This window comes from Dermacentor variabilis, chromosome 8 (genome assembly GCF_050947875.1).
Source record: "Dermacentor variabilis isolate Ectoservices chromosome 8, ASM5094787v1, whole genome shotgun sequence".
Lineage (NCBI taxonomy): Eukaryota > Metazoa > Arthropoda > Arachnida > Ixodida > Ixodidae > Dermacentor > Dermacentor variabilis.
In genome coordinates this window covers 25,310,683-25,332,741 of record NC_134575.1, presented here as the reverse complement: position 1 = coordinate 25,332,741, position 22,059 = coordinate 25,310,683, and the positions used below count along the sequence as shown (strand labels likewise).

At 51.4% G+C, this 22,059-nt stretch overlaps 1 protein-coding gene across 1 annotated transcript in view; it reads right to left on the bottom strand.

Moving 5' to 3' along the window:
* Positions 1–21,065, bottom strand: part of Smurf (SMAD specific E3 ubiquitin protein ligase) — a 111,721-nt gene extending 90,656 nt beyond the window's left edge. The window contains exon 1 of the mRNA XM_075701475.1: positions 19,863–21,065. Coding sequence (XP_075557590.1) covers positions 19,863–19,914 — 52 coding nt within the window. The 5' untranslated portion in view covers positions 19,915–21,065. The remainder of the gene's footprint in view (positions 1–19,862) is intronic.
* Between the last annotated feature and the right edge of the window lie 994 nt (positions 21,066–22,059).

Here is a 22,059-nt window from a genome sequence, read left to right as displayed (position 1 = left end):
TTTTCGCGAACAGCTCGGCTAAAGTTAGCTCTGGGACACAAGACATAGGAAGTTCCGTTCAGACTGCGCCCGTTGCGGCATAATAACGACTCACGTTACACGAATGGCAACAACAACAAAGATTACCGCCGCGATATCCACGACGTTACGGCAACGTCATCAGGCGGCGGGCATTTCATCTTCCAACAATCAAAACGTTTCGCGAACGAAATTATTAACGAAAGAATACTTCGTCAGCGTTTCTCTTTACATAGAGTTAATTTCCTTTCCCTTGTCCTCTCGTAGCTTCAACGCTAGTCAAGGAGGTGATGAAGGTCCGAAGTCGGCGCCCCTCGATGATTCGAGTGCACGGTGGCAGCGCGAAGGAAGAGCCGTTGTCCGACGAAGTGACGTTTTATTCAAACGCCGAAGCGTCTGTCCGGGTCCAAGCCCGAAGCTCCGCCTTTTCACACAACCAAACATGGCTTTTTAAGCCCTCAGTTGTACAAAGGATTCGCCAACCAGCCAATCACACATGCGAGTTCACATCATTGTAACCAATGGCACAACCACTTTGGTGCCGCACACGGCATTGGTGGAAACAGTGGCACACTTTAGAACACGCCAGGGGATAGGATTTCTCTCAAAGACACGTGCCACCTCCCTCTCCCCTACGTTGGGCTGCGAGTGTCGGCCCCTGATGCCTTCCCTCTTTTCACCTGCAACCGGCCGCCATACAAGCTGCCGAGGATGTTCCGGGAAATCGCGGATTATTAACTGCATATCCGCCGGACAGCGGGCTACCCTGCCAGTACTGAGAAATCTGTCTCCCGTGCAGCTGTGTGCCGGCTAAGTGATAAAGCTACCCCCATTTTCACGGGAATCCTTAGCAGGGGCACGCGGATGCCAAACATCAAAGCGGCTGGGCAGCGTCGCGCTGCCCAAATTCCGTGACGGGACATTTGGGGAGCGCGTGGGCATTAGCGGTGGCGGTGACCTCAAGCACCCCCCTTCTTTCATCTTCACGCTCGTCTGCCCGAACGCTCCCCTTCAGCTGGGCCCTTGTACCCTTTTGTTCCGAGCGGGGGTGCCGTTCTAGTGCCTTTTCTACGGTGCAGCCACTAATCCGCTTTCTCTTCACGCGTGAGTGCTGCCCGCGTCCCCTCTTCGCGGAACCCATATGCGTGCCTCATTTCCGGTTATTGGCCGATACAGCAGGTGTGGGCTCGTCCTACGCTTTGCTGTAGTCGCCTAAACTGGGCCACACAATAACAGCGAGGTCAAGTCCCTAATCTCAAACTGACTCATAGTCTCTGCTTAAAGCACGCGATGACGCCACACACACACACACACACACACACACACACACACACACACACACACACACACACACACACACACACACACACAAGAAAGTTCTCTCAACATTTATCAAAGACGATCCGCGTTGAGCAGTTAACGCACATTCCTGCACCGTGCCCAACGACGCGCCCTTTAACGAAAGAAATAAGAGGCGGGCGGCGGAGGGAAGGAACAAGGGGGGCAACCTCGACTTCTCCCCAAAGAACAAAGCGCCCCCCCCCTACAACCTTCCGTCCGTGTCACGTGGTATGCCGAGACGAAAGAACGCCGGCGAGCAAGTTCCGAGCCGCAGCACGTGGACACGCGAATGCAGAAAGAACAGCAGCGGCTCTTTAAAAGGAATGGAAACAAAGAAAAAAAGAAAGAAATAAGAAAGAAAGAAAGAAACGGGGCCTCCTTCGAAAGAGAAACATCCGTGGCGGCCGACGGACGGGCGAACCTCGGCGCCCCACCTAGAAGAGCAAGCGCGGACGTTGGGAGGGGGGGGGGGGCTCCGCCGGCCGTCTGGATTCCACAGCTTTCTTGCATCTACTTCTTCTTCCGTCTCTAGACTGTACGCGCCTCGCGCAACCAACGGCGGCCCAGAGCAAGACGAAGAAGCAGGAGGAGAATAGCAGCAAGCGTGAAGCCTCGTGGACTGGTGGTGGGGGAGATCCACAAGAACCGGTTGTCCGGCGCAAGCGCGCACACACACAGACGCACAACAGGCACACACTATAGAAGAGCGAGCGAGCGGACCCGAGGAGCCCCGGAGAGGCGCACACAGCCGGCGTCGCCATCGAGCTCGTGCGTGCACTATGCGAGAAATGTCGGCACGACAACAGCAGCAGCGGCGGCGGCGGCAGCAGCAGAGGCTTCGTTTGTTGACCGACAGGGGCCCGTCGAGCGTGCAAGCACGGTGTGCTTTCGGTTTCCGCAGCCGATGCCTCTCTTTCCTCCTCTCGGGTGCGCGCCAGTAGCGCCGATATAACGACTGACTGACCGACCGACAGGACACCACGCACTACTCCCGCCCCCTCCTCCCCCACGTAGCATTCAGTCTCCTTCAAATGCAGGTGACTGTACCCCCCCCCTCCGCCGCCCCCCGTCGACGATGCAGCTGCACGAACGCTTTCACCGCCGCGCACGCCTTCCCGACTTACCATCCACGGGAATGCGGGAGAAACCGTCACCTGGGAGAGAGAGACGGGGGTGGGGACGGTGTCAGGATTCGTAAAGCCCGACGACGAGCGAACAGAGAGGGGTGTCTGCAGAACCAGAGCTCAGTTTACAAACTACACTTTTAGCTGGGGGCTCTTGTTTTTCACTCGGAGTGATCGACTGGCACCCACCGCGTGTGGCTTAGCGCAGCAACAAGCACGCGGTCGCGGGATGAAATCCCGGCCGCGGCGGCCGCACTTTAATGGGGGCGAAATGCAAAAAAAAAAAAAAGAAGGAAAAAAAATGCAACGCCCCCTGTCTTGTGCATTGGGGGGACGTTAAAGATCCCCTGGTGGTCAAAATTAATCAGGAGTCCCCCACTACGGCGTGTCTCATTCGTGGTTTTAACCCGTAAAACCAGTGGGAAAAGAAAAAAATTTACGCACGAAGTACGTCTCTACCGACTGAAACATGCCCTTCAAGCAAGACATCGCCGATAACCGACTAGGGCGCCGGCTCACTCAGACTCGCGCGGGGCTGAAAGACCCCACTCAAGATTAACGAATCAGACTCGTTCACTAAATTGTGTGCGCCCAAAACATGATCCGTGGCCGTCAGACTCACTCGAATGATCACGCGGACTCGGCCACTGCACGAGATCGCGCATGTAGACCGGGGTAAAAACAAAAAAAAAAACATTTGAATCTCTCGCAATTTTGAATGGCTGAAACACTCACGACATACGCGAGCTCCTCCTTATTCACTTAAAAAAAAAAAAACTCCCCCCGACTCTCAAAACTCACGCTCACTTCGCTCATTCACAAATAACGCGGACTGACTTCGACCCACTATAGCCTCCACAGTGTGTCTCGGGAGCTCAGGCTGAGCCTGGGTCAATCTGTGCGAGTCGAATCACGGGGTCACGACCTTGCTAGCCAACGCACGCGCACGAGCCCGCTTTACATCTGTTTATTTTTAATTCGGTTCGCGGGTGACGCCATCCCGGTGTGTGTGTGTGTGTGTGTGTGTGTTACCTGCGATTTCTCAGTTTTGCGTGCAGTGACGCAGCGAAATTTAAGCTCCTGCAGCTAGCATGGATGGAGTACTTAACAGACACAATCGTTTTCGCGCATCGTACTCGCTGCGCTTGTCAGCTCAATATGGCCAGCCCTTGTGACAGGGGGGTGGGGGGGTGGGCCGTTAACGTGTACGGTACGAGAAACATGCCGTGCAGCCGTGAGCGCAATGGCTACGGTGTTCGGCTGCAAGGATGCGAATTCGATCACCTGACCGCATTTCTGTGGTAGAGGAAGGCGAGAAAAAAAAAAGAGAACTTTGGGTGCACATTCAAAGAGAAGGCTTTATCGGTATAGCCGCTGACAACCTAAGAATTCAGCACAAAGTTTGTCCGCAATACCCCAGTTACTGCACACCTATGCGCGTAGCTCCCTAGAGAGGCCCCATATCGAAAGAAGCTCGCCTCTCCCATCTCCCCCGCCTTGCAACCGCCCTGTGACGTCACGGAAGCGAGCGAACGTAATTGGCGGGCGCGTCTACACACGTTCTCTATCTCGAGTTGGGGGGCAGCGGTGTATTTCAATAACGCGCCGCTGCGTTCCTGGGTTGTCACCGACTATACAGCCTCGTTTACGCGTGAACTCTACGCGAGCGGGTCGAGTCAGAAGTCGAGTTGCCCAGCCCGACCTCAAGAGAGCGTTTGCACGCGCTTTTTGGGCAAGTGAACCCACCCCTTGCAGGCGTGTAGACCGAACTAGCCCCCACCTCAACGCGCTTCCCTCAGCTCGACCCGCTAGCGTTTACGCGAATCCGTCGGATGGTTTTTGGCAGGGTTACGGTGTTTACCACTGGTCGATCTGGATGGACTTTTTTGCTCCGCTGCCGAGGCGCGGATTCGGGGGGGGGGGGGGGGGGGAATAGGAAGAGAGGCACACGTCACTTCCGCTTGCAGCGGGGACGGCGACTTTGGTTGCCGTGGAAACGTGCAGAGCGGACAGTCGGTGTGCGTGACGTGCGTATGCACAGATTTCCGGCACGATCCATCGCGGAGCGTTCTTTGCTCTTCGCTGGCAGATTAGGAATGGTGAAATCCGAGCACTCGCTCCAGGATTTCGGCGGCCGCTCAGAATCCAGCAATGAAACTCACCATTACTGTACAGCCCCTCCCCTCCGCCTTATATAAAGTGCCCTTCATTCTTTGGCCCGGAAAGCCGACTCGACGCGACTTCATCGGGTTCGTGCAGACGACGCTCACACAATCGCCAGCCTGTTTGATCTAAGCCCGCGGCTCTTCTAAGCACAGCTTTCCTCAGCCCGTGCCAGGACATAAAACACGTCACGGAAGCCGTGAAGAGGGAGTGGGGCGATGCAGAGAACACTTCGCATACACCCACCCGCAGGAGGACCACCCCCCCCCCCCTCTTGCCCTCGGCGATTCATTCCGCCCAGAAGACAATCGGCCCTGTCTCGCAACACAAAAGCCCGGCGCCATTCGATAAGGCGCACCTGGAGGGCGACTCAACCCTGTCCACTTACTACACGTATATGCACCCCGCACGAGATGGGAGCGCGAACACAAAGGCGACGCGGTATGCGGACGCTCGCGTGCGTGCGTGTCTCTACACACACGGTCCGCTGCTTTCGGGCGCGCCCCTGGCTGCATGGGACGGACGGCGCGTGCGACGTCCGACGGACACACACAAAAAAAAAAAGATGCCAAGGTCGACAGATCGACGCACGAAGTCTGCATTAGAGAGTTTTAGTTTAGGTGACGCAAGCGGCTTGCGTACGCAAGAACTAGGGGTGATGGTACTGCGCATGCGCAGACCCTTACGTCTGTGTCTGCGCATGCGCAGTACCATCGCCCCTAGACGCTGACGTAAGGGTCTGCGCATGCGCAGTATCGTCGCCCCTAGTTCTTGCGTACGCAAGCCGCTTGCGACCCCTAGACTAAGACTCTCTATTAATCTATACTACGCGGTGGCCAGAGCGCCGCAACAACGTCGCGCGAGTGGCTCGCACTGTCCGTCGAGATTCGTCCACACGTGCCAGAGACAGCCCCGAGTTTTCGGGGTGTCCTGCACGTATGCAAAAATGTTCCAAAATCCGGGTGAATTCATGACTGAAAAAAAAAGAAAAGGCTTACTCCGACTTAACATAACGCTCAACGATTTACCCCAACCCCAGTCAGCCAGCCAGTCAATCAATCGATCTATGAAATCCGTGAGTGCGTAACGTGATGGAACGACTATCCCTGACGCCAATACGCGGGCTCTCGCTCCACCGGTATCTATCTAACGGCGATTTTGTCATCGTGTAAAATTTATTGAAACCCATTTTACCTGCCAGAATCATCATCAGCAGCAGCATCAGCAGCCCATTTTATGTCCACTGCAAGACGAAGGCCCCTCCCTGCGATATTCAATTACCCCTGTCCTGCGGCAACCGATTCCGACTAGCACCCGCAAATTTCCTCATTTAATTTCCAGAATCACGATCAGATCATTGAGGGACGCCGTAGAAGACGGGCTCTCGATTAATTTTCACCACCTGGGGCTCTTTACAACGTGCAGCTCAATCTACCACGTGGGGTTCTTTACAACGTGCAGATCAATCTAAGCACACGAGCCTTTTACATTCCGCCCCCCCCACCCATGGGTATACGGCGTATATCTCACCTATGATTATAGACTATAGTGTACAGTGGTTGCGTACAGTGGCTGAGCGTCAGACTCGGCTGGATGAGGGCGTGGATTCAAATCTACGCTGCCGCCGGTTGCCTAAATGGATGCAGAGCGTTCCCCGGTCCGACACCAGGCTTTCTTTATGGGCAAACTACTCTCGGCAATGAATCCGCATCGTGCAAATCCCGTCGAGCCCTGTGGGTACAACAATACGTCCCGTAAATCCTACAGGTGTCCGCGGCTTTAAATGTTACCGGGCGCCCGTCGGCTATCATCACAGAGGAAAGGAAAGCGTAACGAGAGGCCGGCCGGCCGGCCAGCACGAACGTGTTGGAGAAAGTGTGGCGGAAGTCACGTGCCGTTTTTCGCAAGGGAGCACAGGGACTGGTACCCCGAACGTCAACGTTGCCCTAGCAACCGCGCACCTGAAGCTCTCGCTGCTGCTCTCGGCCTCTAAAAAGTGAGATAAGATTTTTTTTTCGACCCGCGCCTTTCTCGTAGCACGTTCTGTTCGCGGGACAAGCTGACTTTGGAACGCGGTGTGCTCAAGTTTGAAAGTTGTGTTTAAGGTCCACGAGCGGGAGTGTCACCTAGCAACAGAGACACACAAGTAATCACGGCGCCGGTCTCCGTCGTCTGCTTCGACGTGCCACGGGAAAAGCGCAGGAGGCGCGTCTGCTCCAGTAAAACTTAACCGAAGTGTCGTAGGCCTCGTTCTAACCGCGCGTCGGCAGCACACACACTCCTGGCGGCTCGTAGCAATGCAAGTTCGAAAAGCTCGCGCGAGCCCATCGGCTCCGGCGAGCTGATCGGAGGCGCAACGGGAGATGACACACCAACCCATCAAAAACGCGCGCGCCTATATTATATACTGCGCGACTAAATATTTTACCCCCTCCTGGCTAACCCTTGACTGTCCAAAATTCACGAACGAAAGTTTTTTTTTTTTTCCGGGGCCACGAACAACAAACAACACTGCTGCCACAACGCGGATATATATATATATATATATATATATATATATATATATATATATATATAATGAAAGGGTTCCACAGAGACGAGCGCGCGCACAAGCCGAACACGCCGTCGCCCACTCGGCTATCGCAGCGCGCGCGCACCGAAGGCCAGGGAAATCGAAGCAACAGGCGCTGCTGCAGCAGCTGCTGCCTCCGGCGCCCACGATGGGGAGATTAGATAAGCGCAGGAGGGCGGCCGGGCTGGCCGTTCGACGCCGCCGCCGACCCGAGAGGGCCGAACTTGCGGAGTGCACAGCCGCAATGCGTGGCACCGGGGGAAGCAGGAGTGAGAGGGCAAGGCAACCTACACCCCCTCCCCCCCCCCCCACCGCCGCCGGCGGATATCCCCGACGCACGTCCACTTATCGCGGACGACAGACGCCCGCACCCCTTTTTTTCACACTCTGCGCGACACACACCACTGTGTCTGGACCGGCACGCGCGTCAGCACAGCCGGTCATGTCTCGTCTCTCTCTCTTATCTTTTTCTCTCTATCTCTCCTTCGCGGACGTTTGTTTCTCCGCGCGCTTGGTCGTTCGCGTGTGGGTGCGTGCGTGCGTTACAATGCTACGAGCGAGCTTTAAACACACAAAAAAAGAAATTCGCCGACGATGACGATACTCCCCAACGCGAAATGTGAGCGCAGCTGTATATGTATTTTCATTTCGCGATACACTGGCCGGCGCGGACAATATGTCTCGTGCGGGCACGACTGCCTCGTTTAATCTGGAGATCGCGAGAGGAAGCGTGCGGGCGACGCGCGGGCGCGATTCGCGGCAGCCGCCGCAGACAGACCTCCGCTCATGCAGCGCTTCGTTTCCGCACGGACGACGCGCGCTACTCGGGCGCCATCTCGTACACTCTTAAAACGGTTGCACCCTTTGGGGTGTGTATTTGTCCCACAACGATAATCGTCATCTGCCTTGCTGGCGTTTCCTTTCTTGAAAACTCGGCTCTGGCTACTTTCCTGTCGAGAATGCTGCGTCACACTGATAACGCGCATGCCGTTCGTGACTGGGAAGTACCGGGCTCGCAGCGTTAAAGAAAGGAAACGCGGGCAAGACAGATGATTATTGTTGTGGGACAAGATACGCCCCAAAGAGTGTAAATTTTTCTAAGAGTGTAGCCATCGTCGCCGCAAAGCCCCTCGTGCGCGGCACTGCGCTTTTATTCTCACGCTCTCGGCATGCCCTCCTCCTCCACTTCCCTCCTCGAGCTCTCTTCGCCCTCGCCCCCCCCCCTTTCTTTCCCCATATCCCGATCACTCGGCGTTCGCTGTCGTCTTTCGCTGTGCTCGCTCGTTGGCGCGGTTACGAGCACGGACGCCGACGCTCGCCGCAGTAACGGGCGCCCGATGGCCTCGCTCTAAAAGCCGTGGAAGGAAAGAAACTGACATCCACCCGTATTGTATAGCGCGAAACTATAAGCTTCGCGATTGAAGAAAAATAATTCGCCCTGGTCGGGGATTCGAACCGCGGACCAACGCCTATCCAGGGCTACGAGACGGGTGGATGTGAAATTTTTTCGATGATGATTCTGTTTTTTTTTTTTTGCATCCCCTGAGAAACGGGGAGACCAGACGGTCACCTAGCCTGCCTTTCATGAAACTGACTTGCCATAATTTAGAAAGACAATTGAAATATTTAGCAAATGAAAAGTTAAGAGACATCTCGAAAAAAACCTCAACGGAAACAAGAGGCCTGGCAATGACATATCTAAGAAAATGGAAAGGGGGGCGGGTACTTGCACCACCACCCTTTTTTTTCCCTAAGTATATGCCCTGCGCGCCCGGTACTTTCAGTTGACGAACGACATGCGTGTTACCGGCGTGACAAGGAATTGATGACAGGGAAGTCGCGAGCACAGAGGGTTACGTGGGACTGATGACGATTATTAGGGCGTTTTAGCACCCAAGAGTATTTGCATGGACAAAACCCCACGGTGCGCTTGCGTTCTCTTGTACTCCTTTTGCTGTTCTTTATTTAATAATAATAATAATAATGCCTTTATTTTCCATCCCAAGGATGAGGGAGGGCGAGAGAAAAAGCTAGATATCCAGCTTGACGGGCTCTCGCCTCCCCGATACAATACATGATGTTTAGAAAAAAAAGGCAAACAGTACAAGCATGTGAGTACAGACAAAATATCACAATATCACAAATGACAATTTTTACAAAAATGTACAATTGCAAAAAAACAAAGCGATGTGCATAATATCATATCGTATATTTCAAACAGAAAGTGCTGCCCTTCCACTTATAAGTGAAACAAAATGACGCAAATCTTTTGACCGGGTGCGTTGGAGATTTAAATTGTAATGTTGGCACAGGTTTAAGAGATGTGGAAGAGTGTTTCTGAGCATATGTTGTCCGTAACCTGTTCTGAATGAATGTATGTGCCAAATATCGGTGTTTCTAGTTGCGTAAGCGAAATTTCTTTTCTGCAGTGATGCCAGTTGTGCAATGAACGAGACGTTATTTTTGACCTCGGTAATGTATTTAGTGATTAGGCGGTATGCGTACAGATCATGAATCGGCATTATGTTGTCTTTCATAAAGAGCGGTTTAGATGGGTGGTCATATGCTGCATTGTATATTATTCTGAGCATTCTTTTCTGCTGAATTTATTTCTTTTTTTCCCGAACATTTAGTGAGCAAACCCTAAAATATCCCTATTGTTAGGGGACAAGATCATCCCCAAGAAGTGTGCAGTTTCCTTGTGTAGCGTGCGCTTCCCCCACCCACGTACACGCTAAAGTAACTCTACAGCCCTTGAGACTAACTACTGTTGTCAACCGCCCCCCCCCCCACCCCTTAAGCGAAATCGTCAACCAGCACCAATAGAGACTTTTAGCGTGTCTGCTATTACGGCAAACCGGGGCGGTTTGGGCGGATTACCGGATGGTCGGGGGCGTAAACGTGAGCTGCCGGAGCGGTGCAGCCGCCTGGTGTTGTAAAGCTCAATCAGACAAACACAGAGCTGAAATTGCAGTAGTCTACCTTATTCTGCTTCGCTGCTGGTGCAAATTTTCGGCAGCGGCGTAATTGCGTTCACAATTACGCCGCTGTTGAAAAGTTAGCCCACTAAGAATAATATAGTAATTGGCTCTGTATTTAGGTGGTTGAACTTTGCACCACCAGCTGGCGCCACCAATCTAGCCGCTCACGTTTGCGACCCGACCATCCGGTAATCCGCCCAAACCGCCCCGGTTTGCCGGAATAGCGGACACGCTAGAAGTCTCTATTACCTCGAACAACTCCTTTGTTTAGCACCCTGCGTTCAGTACGTTACTGTCAGGGATACTGTTATCACGTCGATACCCGCATGTCGTTTGCGACCCGAAAGGAGTGGACGCGCCGCCGCGTTAAGGAAAGGTACGCGAGGCACATGACCAATCAAGACTAAATGGTGTACAATTTATACGAGTGCAAAACAGGCATTTACTCCTCCCGTTGTAAAGGAGTCACCCGTACTCCCCTATTCCCCCCTCTCTATTCATCTTAATTTTATTTACCTGTTCAGATCGAGCGACAGAGCCCAAGCAGCATGCAATGACGCAACGTAAACAGATGATTGCCGGTTTTTCCTGCTCGCGTGCGTGACAGCTGCCGCGGAGTTACGCAGTATACAGTCATAAGACTGGTTTAATCGCAGAACAATCGTCGTTCCACGTGTATTTCCCTGTCATTTTCTTTTTCCTTTAGCGTTAAGGTGGAATTACGTGAGACACACATCAGGAAGGAGGAAATAAAAAAAAAGACTTCGCCATGCGTAATTAGAGGCGGGCGCAAATTAGCGCGTAAGCCCGTTTCACAACCACGGGTGGCTAATTACGCGTTATCATTATACGTAGGTCGAGAAGAACGACTGGGGGACAGTTATTTCGCCAAACTACCGGAAGTTCGTAGACACGTTATAAGGAGAGTTTACTAGTCGACAGCCAGTCTGCAGGTGGTGTACAGCCTGCAGTACGGCTACAAGTCCATCGAATGCTTACACAAAGTCTACGGACCTGACGCCTTTACATCAACTGTGTCAGAACGATGTCTACAATTGTGGAAAGCGAAAAAAAAAAAAAAAGAAGCTTCGTAGAGAGGCAAGTAGTTCTGTCTATTAGTATAAGCATGGATGACATAGTAAATAAACTAATATCATGAAAGCAAGTAGTATATGCCTATAGTGCATATATTACAGCGTAAACTCACAAAATGACACTCTCAAGGCAATGCCGCAAAGATGTCTACAATTACGTAAGAAAAATAACTACAGAGACAAGTGGTCTATGCCTATATACACTAATAGTTAACAGTCTACATGCATGCGAGCTCACACTCCTGATTCACCTATGTCTCAATGATGCCTACAGTCACGTAACGTGAAATGAAAAATACATCGAGGTAAGCGTTCAGTGTATGCAGTCTACAGACCGTGATCTACAGATATGATCTTCTACCTTTAAATCAGACTTCGTCACAATGACGTCTATCCTCCACCTTGCAAGTCGTCTGCAGCACTGTGGAAGCTGCAGGACTGCTTATAACCAGAAGGAAGGCCGAATGCCCCTCGAGATGTGTTCATCCGCGCCGCGTCGTCTGCTCGTCGTCGTCTGCTCGCCGCCACATCTAATTCGCGGTATGCGACGTGCATGCGCAAAGGTCAACTAACACGGCACGCATCACTGTAACGTATCACGTGCCAATCAAAACACAAGACTCTCTAATCCCGCCAATGTTCAGACTGTCACGGCCGGAACTACATTTCAATGCGCAAGGATATTGCGTCTGTGTACGTCTCATACCATTCGGCAGTGCTGCAAACAGTTTGCGAGATGCAATTATGTTCCAGAGGTAAGCAGTACACACATGCAGACTGTTTTACGGAAGCGTTCTAGGCGCCGCCATCTTGGGCCGTTAACGCCGCTGTTTTCCATCCTTAACGAAACGTATGCGTTACTGCAGTCGATTCGCAGGCATTAAAATAGCTGTGCTGAATGCGCTCAGCGTTCCGTGACCATGTTACGTGACTTCACTTCTCGTAAAACATAGAAACTGCCTGTCTAACAGCCAAATATGGCGACGCCCACGAATCGCGCGTACAATCGTCATACACCGTGCACTCTCAAACGGGCATTTCGTTAAGGTATAGCGCGTCTGCCAAACCTATACTCAGGGACACCAGACGGCCAGTTATCCGCGCCGAGGCGATAGACGCTGATGTCGCACGCGCGTCTGCATCTTGGCGCGAGATTAGGGTTTCCCAGGCGCCCGCATACTTCACAGGAGTTACCGATAACGTCCCATTATGCACACGTTTGCCGCTTATACGGTTCGCTTTTACTCGGCGGCTTTTCCGGGGAAAGAACCGACGGTAAATGCAACGCAGCCGACGGAAAGAAACTACCGCGGATCAGTATAAACAGGCGCTTTCCGTATACTAGGCACTCGAGTATACACACCGGCCTGTACAGTCGAGCGCGTCTCCAACGTAATGTCCTGTGCAACGAAAGAATAATCCCGTCCCGGTTCTATTGTGAGAGTGACCAGTGTAACAAACGATTTCCGACGCCCCAAGTACTTCGTTATAAAGGCATTCGACTGTAGACTATATTTAGAGGGCAGCCATTAGACGCCCGTCCCTGCGGCGAGCGTCAGCGCTGTCCCGCCTAACCGAGCGCACGAACGCAGCGAAGGATGAAACAGCGAACGCGGAGCGCAGCGGAAGATGAAAGACGGCGATAGCGAAGAGAGCGCGAGGAGGAAAACCGGAGGAGCAAGTGGCGGCGGAACCATGAGGCGGAAAGCGGAGGAGGAGGGTGTGGAGAAAGCGTGAGAATAAATGCGCAGTGCCGTGCGGCGACGACGGCTACGAGATGGCGCCAGGGTTGCCTGCGTCGTCTGTACGGAAACAAAGCGCTGCGTGAGCGGAGGTCTGTCTGCGGCGCGGCTGCCGTAAATCGCGTCCATGCGTCGCCCACGCGCCGCCTCTCGCGATCTACCGATTAGGGAGGCAGTCGCGCTGCAAGTCCCTCTGTTGGCAACGTGCTGTACGAGACAGATTGTCTGCGCCATCCGATATATCGCGAAAAGAAAACACGTATACAGCTGCGCTCAAATTTCGCATTAGGGAGTGTCGTAATCGTCAGTGAATTTTTTGTTTTGTTTACAATTTGTTTCCGAAAGAATTCCTATTAAGTCCCACAGAAGGGCACAAGTTACAACAGCCTGTGTATATATGTAGAGCTCTCCAACTAACACCAGTGCTGTACAGTTACAAAATGTGTAGAAAGTTAACTTTACTGTCAAGTACAACAAAAAAGATGCATGCGTGAGCTCGACGCATGGGGTACGTTCCTTATATCTGAAGAAATCAAGAACATGTGCCTAGAGTACAACTTTGGGATAAATACTGCTTTAAGGGTCTGGAAGGGTGAGCCTATCGTCAGGGTCGGGCGCCCCCCTTAAACAGTCTTTTTCGCTTGATTACGACGGAGCTAAGATATTGGGATGTTTTCCCACTTAGCATTAAGGGTATACTGCCATAAGCAGTGGTAAAAAAGTTTAAATGCGACGTGTATAGTTCACCCTTACAACAAACCAAGTGTTTGTATTACACGAGGTCTTTTTACTAATTTTTGTATTTTTATTTTGTACTGCATATCGCATTTGTACAGTTTTATACTAGACATATATATATATATATATATATATATATATATATATATATATATATATATATATATTCCCTGCACGATAGCATATAACGCTAACAAATGCTATATTTGCATCTTTGTTGGCAATTTTCCATTGGCGCTTTCTAGCCTCGTCGACTTAGGGTCCAGATAATCATTATATAAACTCCCACTGTTAAGCATAAGTTTTTTTTTTTTTAATTTCCACTATTGCGTGACGATCGATTGAGATTCCTGCACCCAAATGTTCCCGTGCAGCGCCCCATCGAACTGCTGCCGCGCCGCTGCGGTGGGGGAGTCGAACCCACGATCGGGAAAACAAGAAAAGAAATAACTGGCGGTAGTGGTGTTGGGTCACGTCACTATACGCTTAGCCAACAGGATCTTGGAACTGCCCTTAAAGGGACACCAAAGTGGAAAAATTATTTCTTCTGCATAAGTAAATTACCGTTTTACAACACCAAAAACACTACTCTTACAACGATAAGACGTTTGATAAGCCAGAAAAACCACAAGAACGAAATACGGGTGGCGACGCCTACTTAAGTTTCCGCACCTGGGGGCTGTGACGTCTTGGATTTTGATGGCATCTTCTAGGGCCTGCTAATTATATATAGCGGTACAGATTGACTGCACAAGGAAATAACTATTACACATGGCAAGTTTTTGGGAACCTTTATTCAGCCAACGCGGCCCAAATGCGAAAACATACTTTGGAAGCCCTGACGTCACGCTGACGTACCGGCGCTGGGGTTTCGGCGCGAAATTCGAATACTGATACTTCGACCTTCATTTTCTCATCTAATAATCAAACTATTTTTAACGACTGCCTGCAGGGTTCTCAAACAATGGTTAATTAGTATAAACTGATTTATTGTCTCCCTTTAGTGTCCCTTTAAATTTACACGGCATTCGAGAATAAGCGGGAGGGGGTTACACTTTGTAAGCGTTATTTATGTTTATTACGTACCACAGGTACTTGGGTCCAAGCAGGCGGGCCCCAGTTTCAAAGTTACAAAGTACAAAAAAAAATAGTACTGCATAGGAGCCAACAGGAGCTCAGCTCAAGATCCAGTGCCTGGGGGTGGCTCGCTAATCGTTAAGCGTTAACACAGTGGTCGGAAGGGAGGGTACTCCACACTTCGTAAGAGTTACTTAAACCGGACCCCGACGTGAACGGCCGGCCGGGGTGTGTCATCGAGCAGGGAAGAAGTTTGGGCGTGTTGGTAGTTCAATCGTGAACTGGGATGCACTGCGCAAGAACGACACAAGGACGAAGCAGGAACACGGGACCAGCGCTCGTCCCGTGTTCTTGATTCGTCCTTGCGTCGTTCTTGCGCAATGCATCCCAGTTTACGGTGTGTCATCGACCCCGCCGAAGGTGCGGTGTGATTCACGCGGGTCACTGGCGTCACGCGCAGTGCGCGCGGAACGCAGGCCGTCGCGTCTAGAGTGGACGCCGAGTCACAAGTTCTATATCTCCGTCGCCGACACGGACTGCGTCCGAAGGCCGTCTCTAGGCGGATAGCAGCGGAAGACGCCAGTACCGTGAGAAACGGACAAGAAGTTGTCGCTTATATAGTATAATCAGCAAGGAGCCTGCGCCTGGGCCGACAGCCTCCAAGTCCTTCTCCCCCCACCCCACCCCACCTACCCCTTTGGGAGTCTAAACGAGAGTGTGTGCGTGTGCGTGTGTGTTTAAACAAAAAAGAGCCTACGCCCAGGACACGGGTAATTGGAGGTCGCCGGTTGAGGCCTTCGTCCTGCAGTGGACATAAAATAGGCTGCTGCTGCTGATGATGATGATGCCCGTTGGGGAGTATCCCGTCGGCCGCTCCCTACATTCCCGCCAGGAATGCTGCGTCACGCTCTGATAACGCGCATGCCGTCCGCAGACGACGATATGCTCGTGGATGACGATTATCGTTTTCGGACAAGTTCCAAAGGGCACAAAACCCCTCCGACTCGTGATCTATTTGTACCCCCCCTCCCCGCAAAAAAAAAAAAAAGTGGATTAGGGCACCATTCTCTAGGAGGAGAAGGAGGGGCGGGGTGGGGTGAATCAGCATCCGCTGGAACAACTGCAGGAGCATTCCCTCAATCTTTTGGCTACCACCACGGAAGACACGAAGACAGCGACAGAGTACATACGTGGGTCCAACACCTTCCCCCCCCCCCCCCACGCCTTCCTATTCGCACGAAGGTCGTCGAGTTTATATACCAGTCGCGCTCAAAACCCAGCCATGCACATCCGGCCAGAAGCAGGAATCCCAGTTATGAAAGGACAGTAGGAATCGACTCAGTAAAGCAATGAACGGAGCTGGTTCATGATTGTATTGCGCTTAGCGTTACAATGACGAAACTAATGGACGAACATAAGGAACAAAACGTGAACGTACGCGGCGCGACGTACATACACGTTTTGTTCCTTATACGTTCGTCCATTAACTTCGCCAGTGTAACACTAGCGCAATGCAATCATGAAGTAAGAATCGACGCTTTAAAATCAGTCCGCTTTACAGTCCCGAGGTATTCTTTCAAAATGCTGTCTTCATAATCGTTTGACAGAGGAAGGTTTCACTATACAAGCGGGAATGATCTAGAAATTAATAAATTCTGTGGTTTTGCGTGCAGGAACAACGATAACGATTAGGAGACACGCCGTATCGGGGGGTAGACTCTGGATTAATTTCGAAGACCTGGGGTTCTTTAACCGAGGAGAATTATGACGAAAGTCGCCTTTCTCGAGTTCGGCGAGCGAACGGCGACGTGTTACGCCACAGATTTGGAGCTAGCATCTGCGCGTGTTCGGACCATTTCTGTGCGGAGAAAAAAAAAAAATATCTGGAAGCTCGCTAGGTTGACTCTTCGATTTTCCTTAGAACGCAACGCAGTCTTTAATAATCGACAAAATGTTAAACCTTTAGGCTAACGCAGATATATTCAAATGCATGACGACGCGCGAGAACTTCAAAATGGTGTCGTCAGTCTCTCTCTCTCTCTTCTTTTCCTTCTTTTTTCTTGCGCCCTTTTCCTGGCTTAACAACCACACTATAGGAGTGGCATTTTCGGTGTTCCAGATGTGCAATTTACAAATCTGGAAAAAGCACGTATCCCTTAAGAGCATGGAAACTGACTGAACCCAACTGCCGAATAGGTTAGATGTTATTAACAAAGTCGCACCGTGCTAATAAAGCCTGTGCAACTGCTGTGTTCGCCAAACCACTAAAGGGGCAGTAAAGAGAAACAGCAGACTAGTTTACAGTGATAAAGCGTTCTTTCAAAACTCTACTATAAATATATTTGGGGTAACAATTAATTCGTGCATCAGAAAAAATGGTCAAAGTTAGATTTTTCGAATTTCGCGCCGACGCCGGTACGTCACTGTGACGTCGCGGATTTCAAGTTATTTCTTTTAAACTTTTTTTTTCGCCTGTCGTGACTCTATGTCAGTGAAACTTGCCACGTTCAGTATTTGGCTCTTTCTGGAACACGGTGTTGATAATCGTTACCGACAAAAAAACTTAACTTGGCCTGAGCGCACGCCGTCCAAATTTACGACGCCACGCAATCACGACGTCACGCACAGCGATGACGTGCAGGAACTACCAAGGTGGCGTCGTCAGCGATCACGTTTCTCCGCGTTTACTCGCTTATCGAGCCTTCTCACACGGTAACAGTGGCTTTTGGAATTGTAGAAGGGTATAATTTACTACTACAAGCTCGAATAATTTTTATATGTGGTGTTCCCTTAAATAGAAACAAAGTATTCTGGCTTCCGCAAAAGCATAGTGCGAAAGCTACTTTTCTGCGAAGGTACAGGCAGAGTCCTTGTACAGGTCAGGTTAGGTTAGCCATGCGTTTCTCTCTTTTCGGTTTTACTTTACAACGTGACATCTATGTTACTATTTGGACGTGCGAAAAAGCTCCCTCAAGAAGTGGCAGGCGGTCCAAACGTATACGTTTACGTTCACCCGGAAGGGCCCAGCGGCCGAAGCGAAGGCGCTGTGGCCTTCTAGTTTCGCCAGCCCGGAGAACAAAGACGCCCTGGAAAAAAAGAAAAAAAAAGCGACGAGTGCGCAACCACACACCATGCGCCTTACACGCAGCCAGCTCCTTCCAAGCGTTCAAATAGCCCAGCTCGACAGCGCCGAAAGACCTCAAAACGCTTGACCGAACACGGTCTTGAACGAGGAACAAAATGGAGGTAGAAAAAACCAACAAACAGACTGCGCTAACTCGACGCGCTGAACAACGGTAACAGATATCTCGCCGTCCAGACTGGTCGGCAGATGTGGCCAGTTTCGTCTGGTTCTGTGGCCCAAAGATAACTTCACTTTCACTCGCGAAGCCTATCGGGACCCCCGTCGTATACACGCGGTTCTAGCGGCGCTTTTTCAAAGCGACGGCCCTGCCGATAAAGGGAATATCAGAGCGTGAACAGGCCAAGAGCGGCGGCCCATGCGAAGTCAACATGGCAGACGATCGTCGGGCAAGGCCCTTTCTTTGCAGACGACGCCGAACAAAGGTTATGGCTGCAACGCTCCGTTTGCCGCTGTTCTTTACGAGCAACGTGTAGGCCATTTCGTTCCTGAACATAAACGCAGCGTCGACAACGGCCTGTCGTCGACAAAACAAGCCAGCGTTGAGTCGTGGCTGGAAAACCTGCACGAGGTTTTACCGCCGGACAGAGTCGCTTCCGCTGTTTTTGCTCAAAAGCAGGAGAAAATAGAAGCAAGGCCTGCGGAATCGTTCCCAATACGTCGTTGCCGTTCTGGAGTAAAGCAGGTGGACAGCTTTTAATTTAGACGTCAAGTGAGTCACAGATCTTTGCCAACGACCACTCCAGAACGACGCGACGCGTAATCACAAACAGCCGACGGCATGGCATACAAAACCAAGAGAACTGAGGGTGCGACATCATCATCTTCTTTTCTCAATGTGTGTGCCATGTGTGCATCTCGAATCGATGCGACGAATCGATGCCTGCCGCACGTAGCCGCATCTGGAATGAATCGGGCAACAGCGTCGAGGGATCAACCACCCGCTTCCGCCAGTTTCGTTTCCTCTTCTTTTGTTCGTCTTCCGTGACCGCCGCAACTTGTTCCTTCCTGCGGCAGCTGCCACTCCTGCTGGACTCTCGTCGTTTCCGCCGAGAAGCGGCGATCCCGAAGGCGCCTCGGGCGAGGGCATGGAGCCAACGAAGACTAAACCAGCAGCCCCGGCTATGCCATCGCGGAAGAGCGTTTCTTTCGCGGCGGCCGGGGGACCGGAGACGCGTTTTTAATCCAGTCACGCGCTGCCAGCAGAATGCAAATCGCAACAACCTCCGACCTTGTAGCGGCGGCAGCGCCGAGCCATGCGATCTACCACCATCTGCACACCTCGCGAGGTGGACTCGTCGGGAGCCGTCGCCGACGACGATGTCGTCTGCAACTGGCAGCGCGTGAGGCATCGACGGAATTGGAAACGAGCGCCGGCGGCATCGAAGGAGGCGCGCATTTGCACCCAACATTCGGAACGAAAGGAATGCCCTTCCTACGCTTCCCTTCTCCGAAACTCGGTGGACTTTGCCGTGAAGTGGGAACAGTTCACGCGCGAAACAGCGCGCGGTCGCTTATTTTTCTTCCCGTTGCATCCGCTGGCCGTGTAGAAGACACCCGACAGAAACAAAACTGGCATAAACTAAGAGGGATAACCGTAAAGCACGAATTCGGCATCACAGAAACAAAGCCGTCGCAAGAACTGCCCATCGCCCCGCCATCCGCTTGCCCGCAGACATTCACACATCGGAAAGTTGTTCCGTACTCGCGCTGTCGGTGCCGAGTTATCCGTTGCTGCCGTACAGGGTACGTTAGGCCTAGCGAAAGTACCGACTGATCCGTTTGGCTCCAGGGTCGCGGACGCTTTCACGGAACCTCGGCTGCGAACGCGCCGCCGCGTCGTACGGTACTACAAGGACGGGAAACTCACCTGTCAGTCTGATCTTCATAGATCCGTGCCGTCTCGTCGGTGGATTAGCCATGACGGATCCAGACGGGACGGGGGTAACCCCCCCCAGAACTCCAGGGGCACACACACACAAGGCGACGACGCTCCTGTGGCGCACGGGGCACTTTGCGCTTGCCGATCCGTCACATCGGCACAGCGGACACACGATCACACATCCTGAAGATACGATGGGCAGTCCCTTAGAAGCATGACCTAAGCAGGACGGCCGTTATAGCGAAGCGTTTCCCTGAATCGGCGCCGCCGCACACATTCCGACGAGACCCCCGAAGCACACACACAAACACGCACGCCAAGTCCGACAAGCAGCCAAGAACGGGAGAAAAAAAAAAGCAACAGCAACCGAACAAACTTCGGCAGCGAGTTTTGTTTGCGGACGGCGGCTGACTGGGATGCGGCTAATGCAGCAGCTGGCGCGGAGCAAGTATGACTGGTGGCGCCATCTTGCGGCACGCGATTCAACTACGTGATGCAGCGTAGGCTCACTCTCGTAGTCGATTCGTCGATTACGAAACGGCGCGTGCAAAGTTATAGTATGAGAGGCTGAAGAAACATGAAATGACGTAACTCGACGGCGCGATTTTCGAATTTCGGCACCTGACTGACGCGACTTGCCTTGAACCACCGCTTGAACTCCGTGGCAATGTGGCTGCACGCCGGTTCTTGTCTACTCGACCATACCCGGCGCCAAGCGAAATAGGGTGCCAACTTTCGTCAATGGTCAACAAAAACGTCATTCCTCCTCCACGGTGTCAAGTAAACACGCCTTGACAAAGCACCACTTGAACCGAGTGATGCTCTTTCTTCCTGCTATCCTCGCCTGACCTTCCTTGAAATCGTACTGGTGTGTGTGCGGAAGGGGTCGGGGCGGGTGGAGGATCAGAGAAGCGATCCTAGGGAAAGTAAATAATTCCAACTAGCTCCAACACAAGTTTTAATCGGAGAAGATACGGGACGAGAGTCGTCGCCATGGCAACGAATGGTCAACAAAAACGTCATTCAGTCAGCCGTACGTCTATTCATACGGAGAATAGACTAGACTTCGCAGGACGCGAGATTGGCAAAAGCTTGAGCGGTATGAAGAAATAAAAGACCAGTTTTACACTCGCACGAAGCGTAAAACTTTAAACGATTCCTGAATGAGTCTCGCTGCACTGGTCGCTAATGCTACTATACCGGCTTGGCAATATCTACAGATTCCACATGAGTCTTTATACAGTTTTTTTTTTTTTATTTTAAGTTCATGTTGAGATGATGACTACGGTATGGGTGCTTCTCGATCAGTACCAGATAAGTGGGCACATGATTGCGGATAGCAATAATCGTTACCTGGCGCATCATGTGGCCTGAGTGAACTATTTCTTACAAATCAGACTTCCCGCTGCCCCCCTTCTGAGAACAATTTCAATTCAATTTCTTGTCTGTGTCCCAAGGCGTCACGAGAGCTCCACGAAATTTACCAGTATAGAAATTTGCAATGAAGCACATTGACGTTACCTTACTTTGGCACCACAGCTTTCTTATCTACGCTGTGCTGCAATGCCATCAGTTGCTACTGTTGCTGATAATAAAATAAAAACACACATCCCTGTTCTCTGTAGCAGGACACTTCAGTATACCTGAACCCCCATGGAATATAAATAATTCTTGGCCGATTGGCTAAGTGTATGAGCTATTCGAAAATCGCACAGGCTCCATTATCATGGGCAATGATCACCATCATGGGCAACGATGCCCATGATGGTGATAATGTTTTTAAACAAACATTCACTCAAATGCTCTCACACTAACAGTCATTGATAGACTAATTCTACAGATCATTTCTATTTCCAAGCATACTTTTTGATTGATTCATATATTTATGGATTTGATTTCTGACCACTGTCTTCTCAACTCACACCTTGGCATCATGGAAACCAGGGGTTATGGCCAAATTGCACTTCCATGTCCTTGACTGAACATGCATCTTCAATGGCCCATTCAGGTGGTCATTTGTGGGTACTCTGCATCGTGCTACGAAGATGGTGAAAAACAGCTTTAAAAAACAAAGATAACTCACTGTGAAAGTGATAATCCTGCTTCCTTATCAACACTGGAGCATGCTTATGCTAGCAGTAATGCTTAGTTGCTCTTTTACTTGACTCCTGTGGTGCTGCCAGAG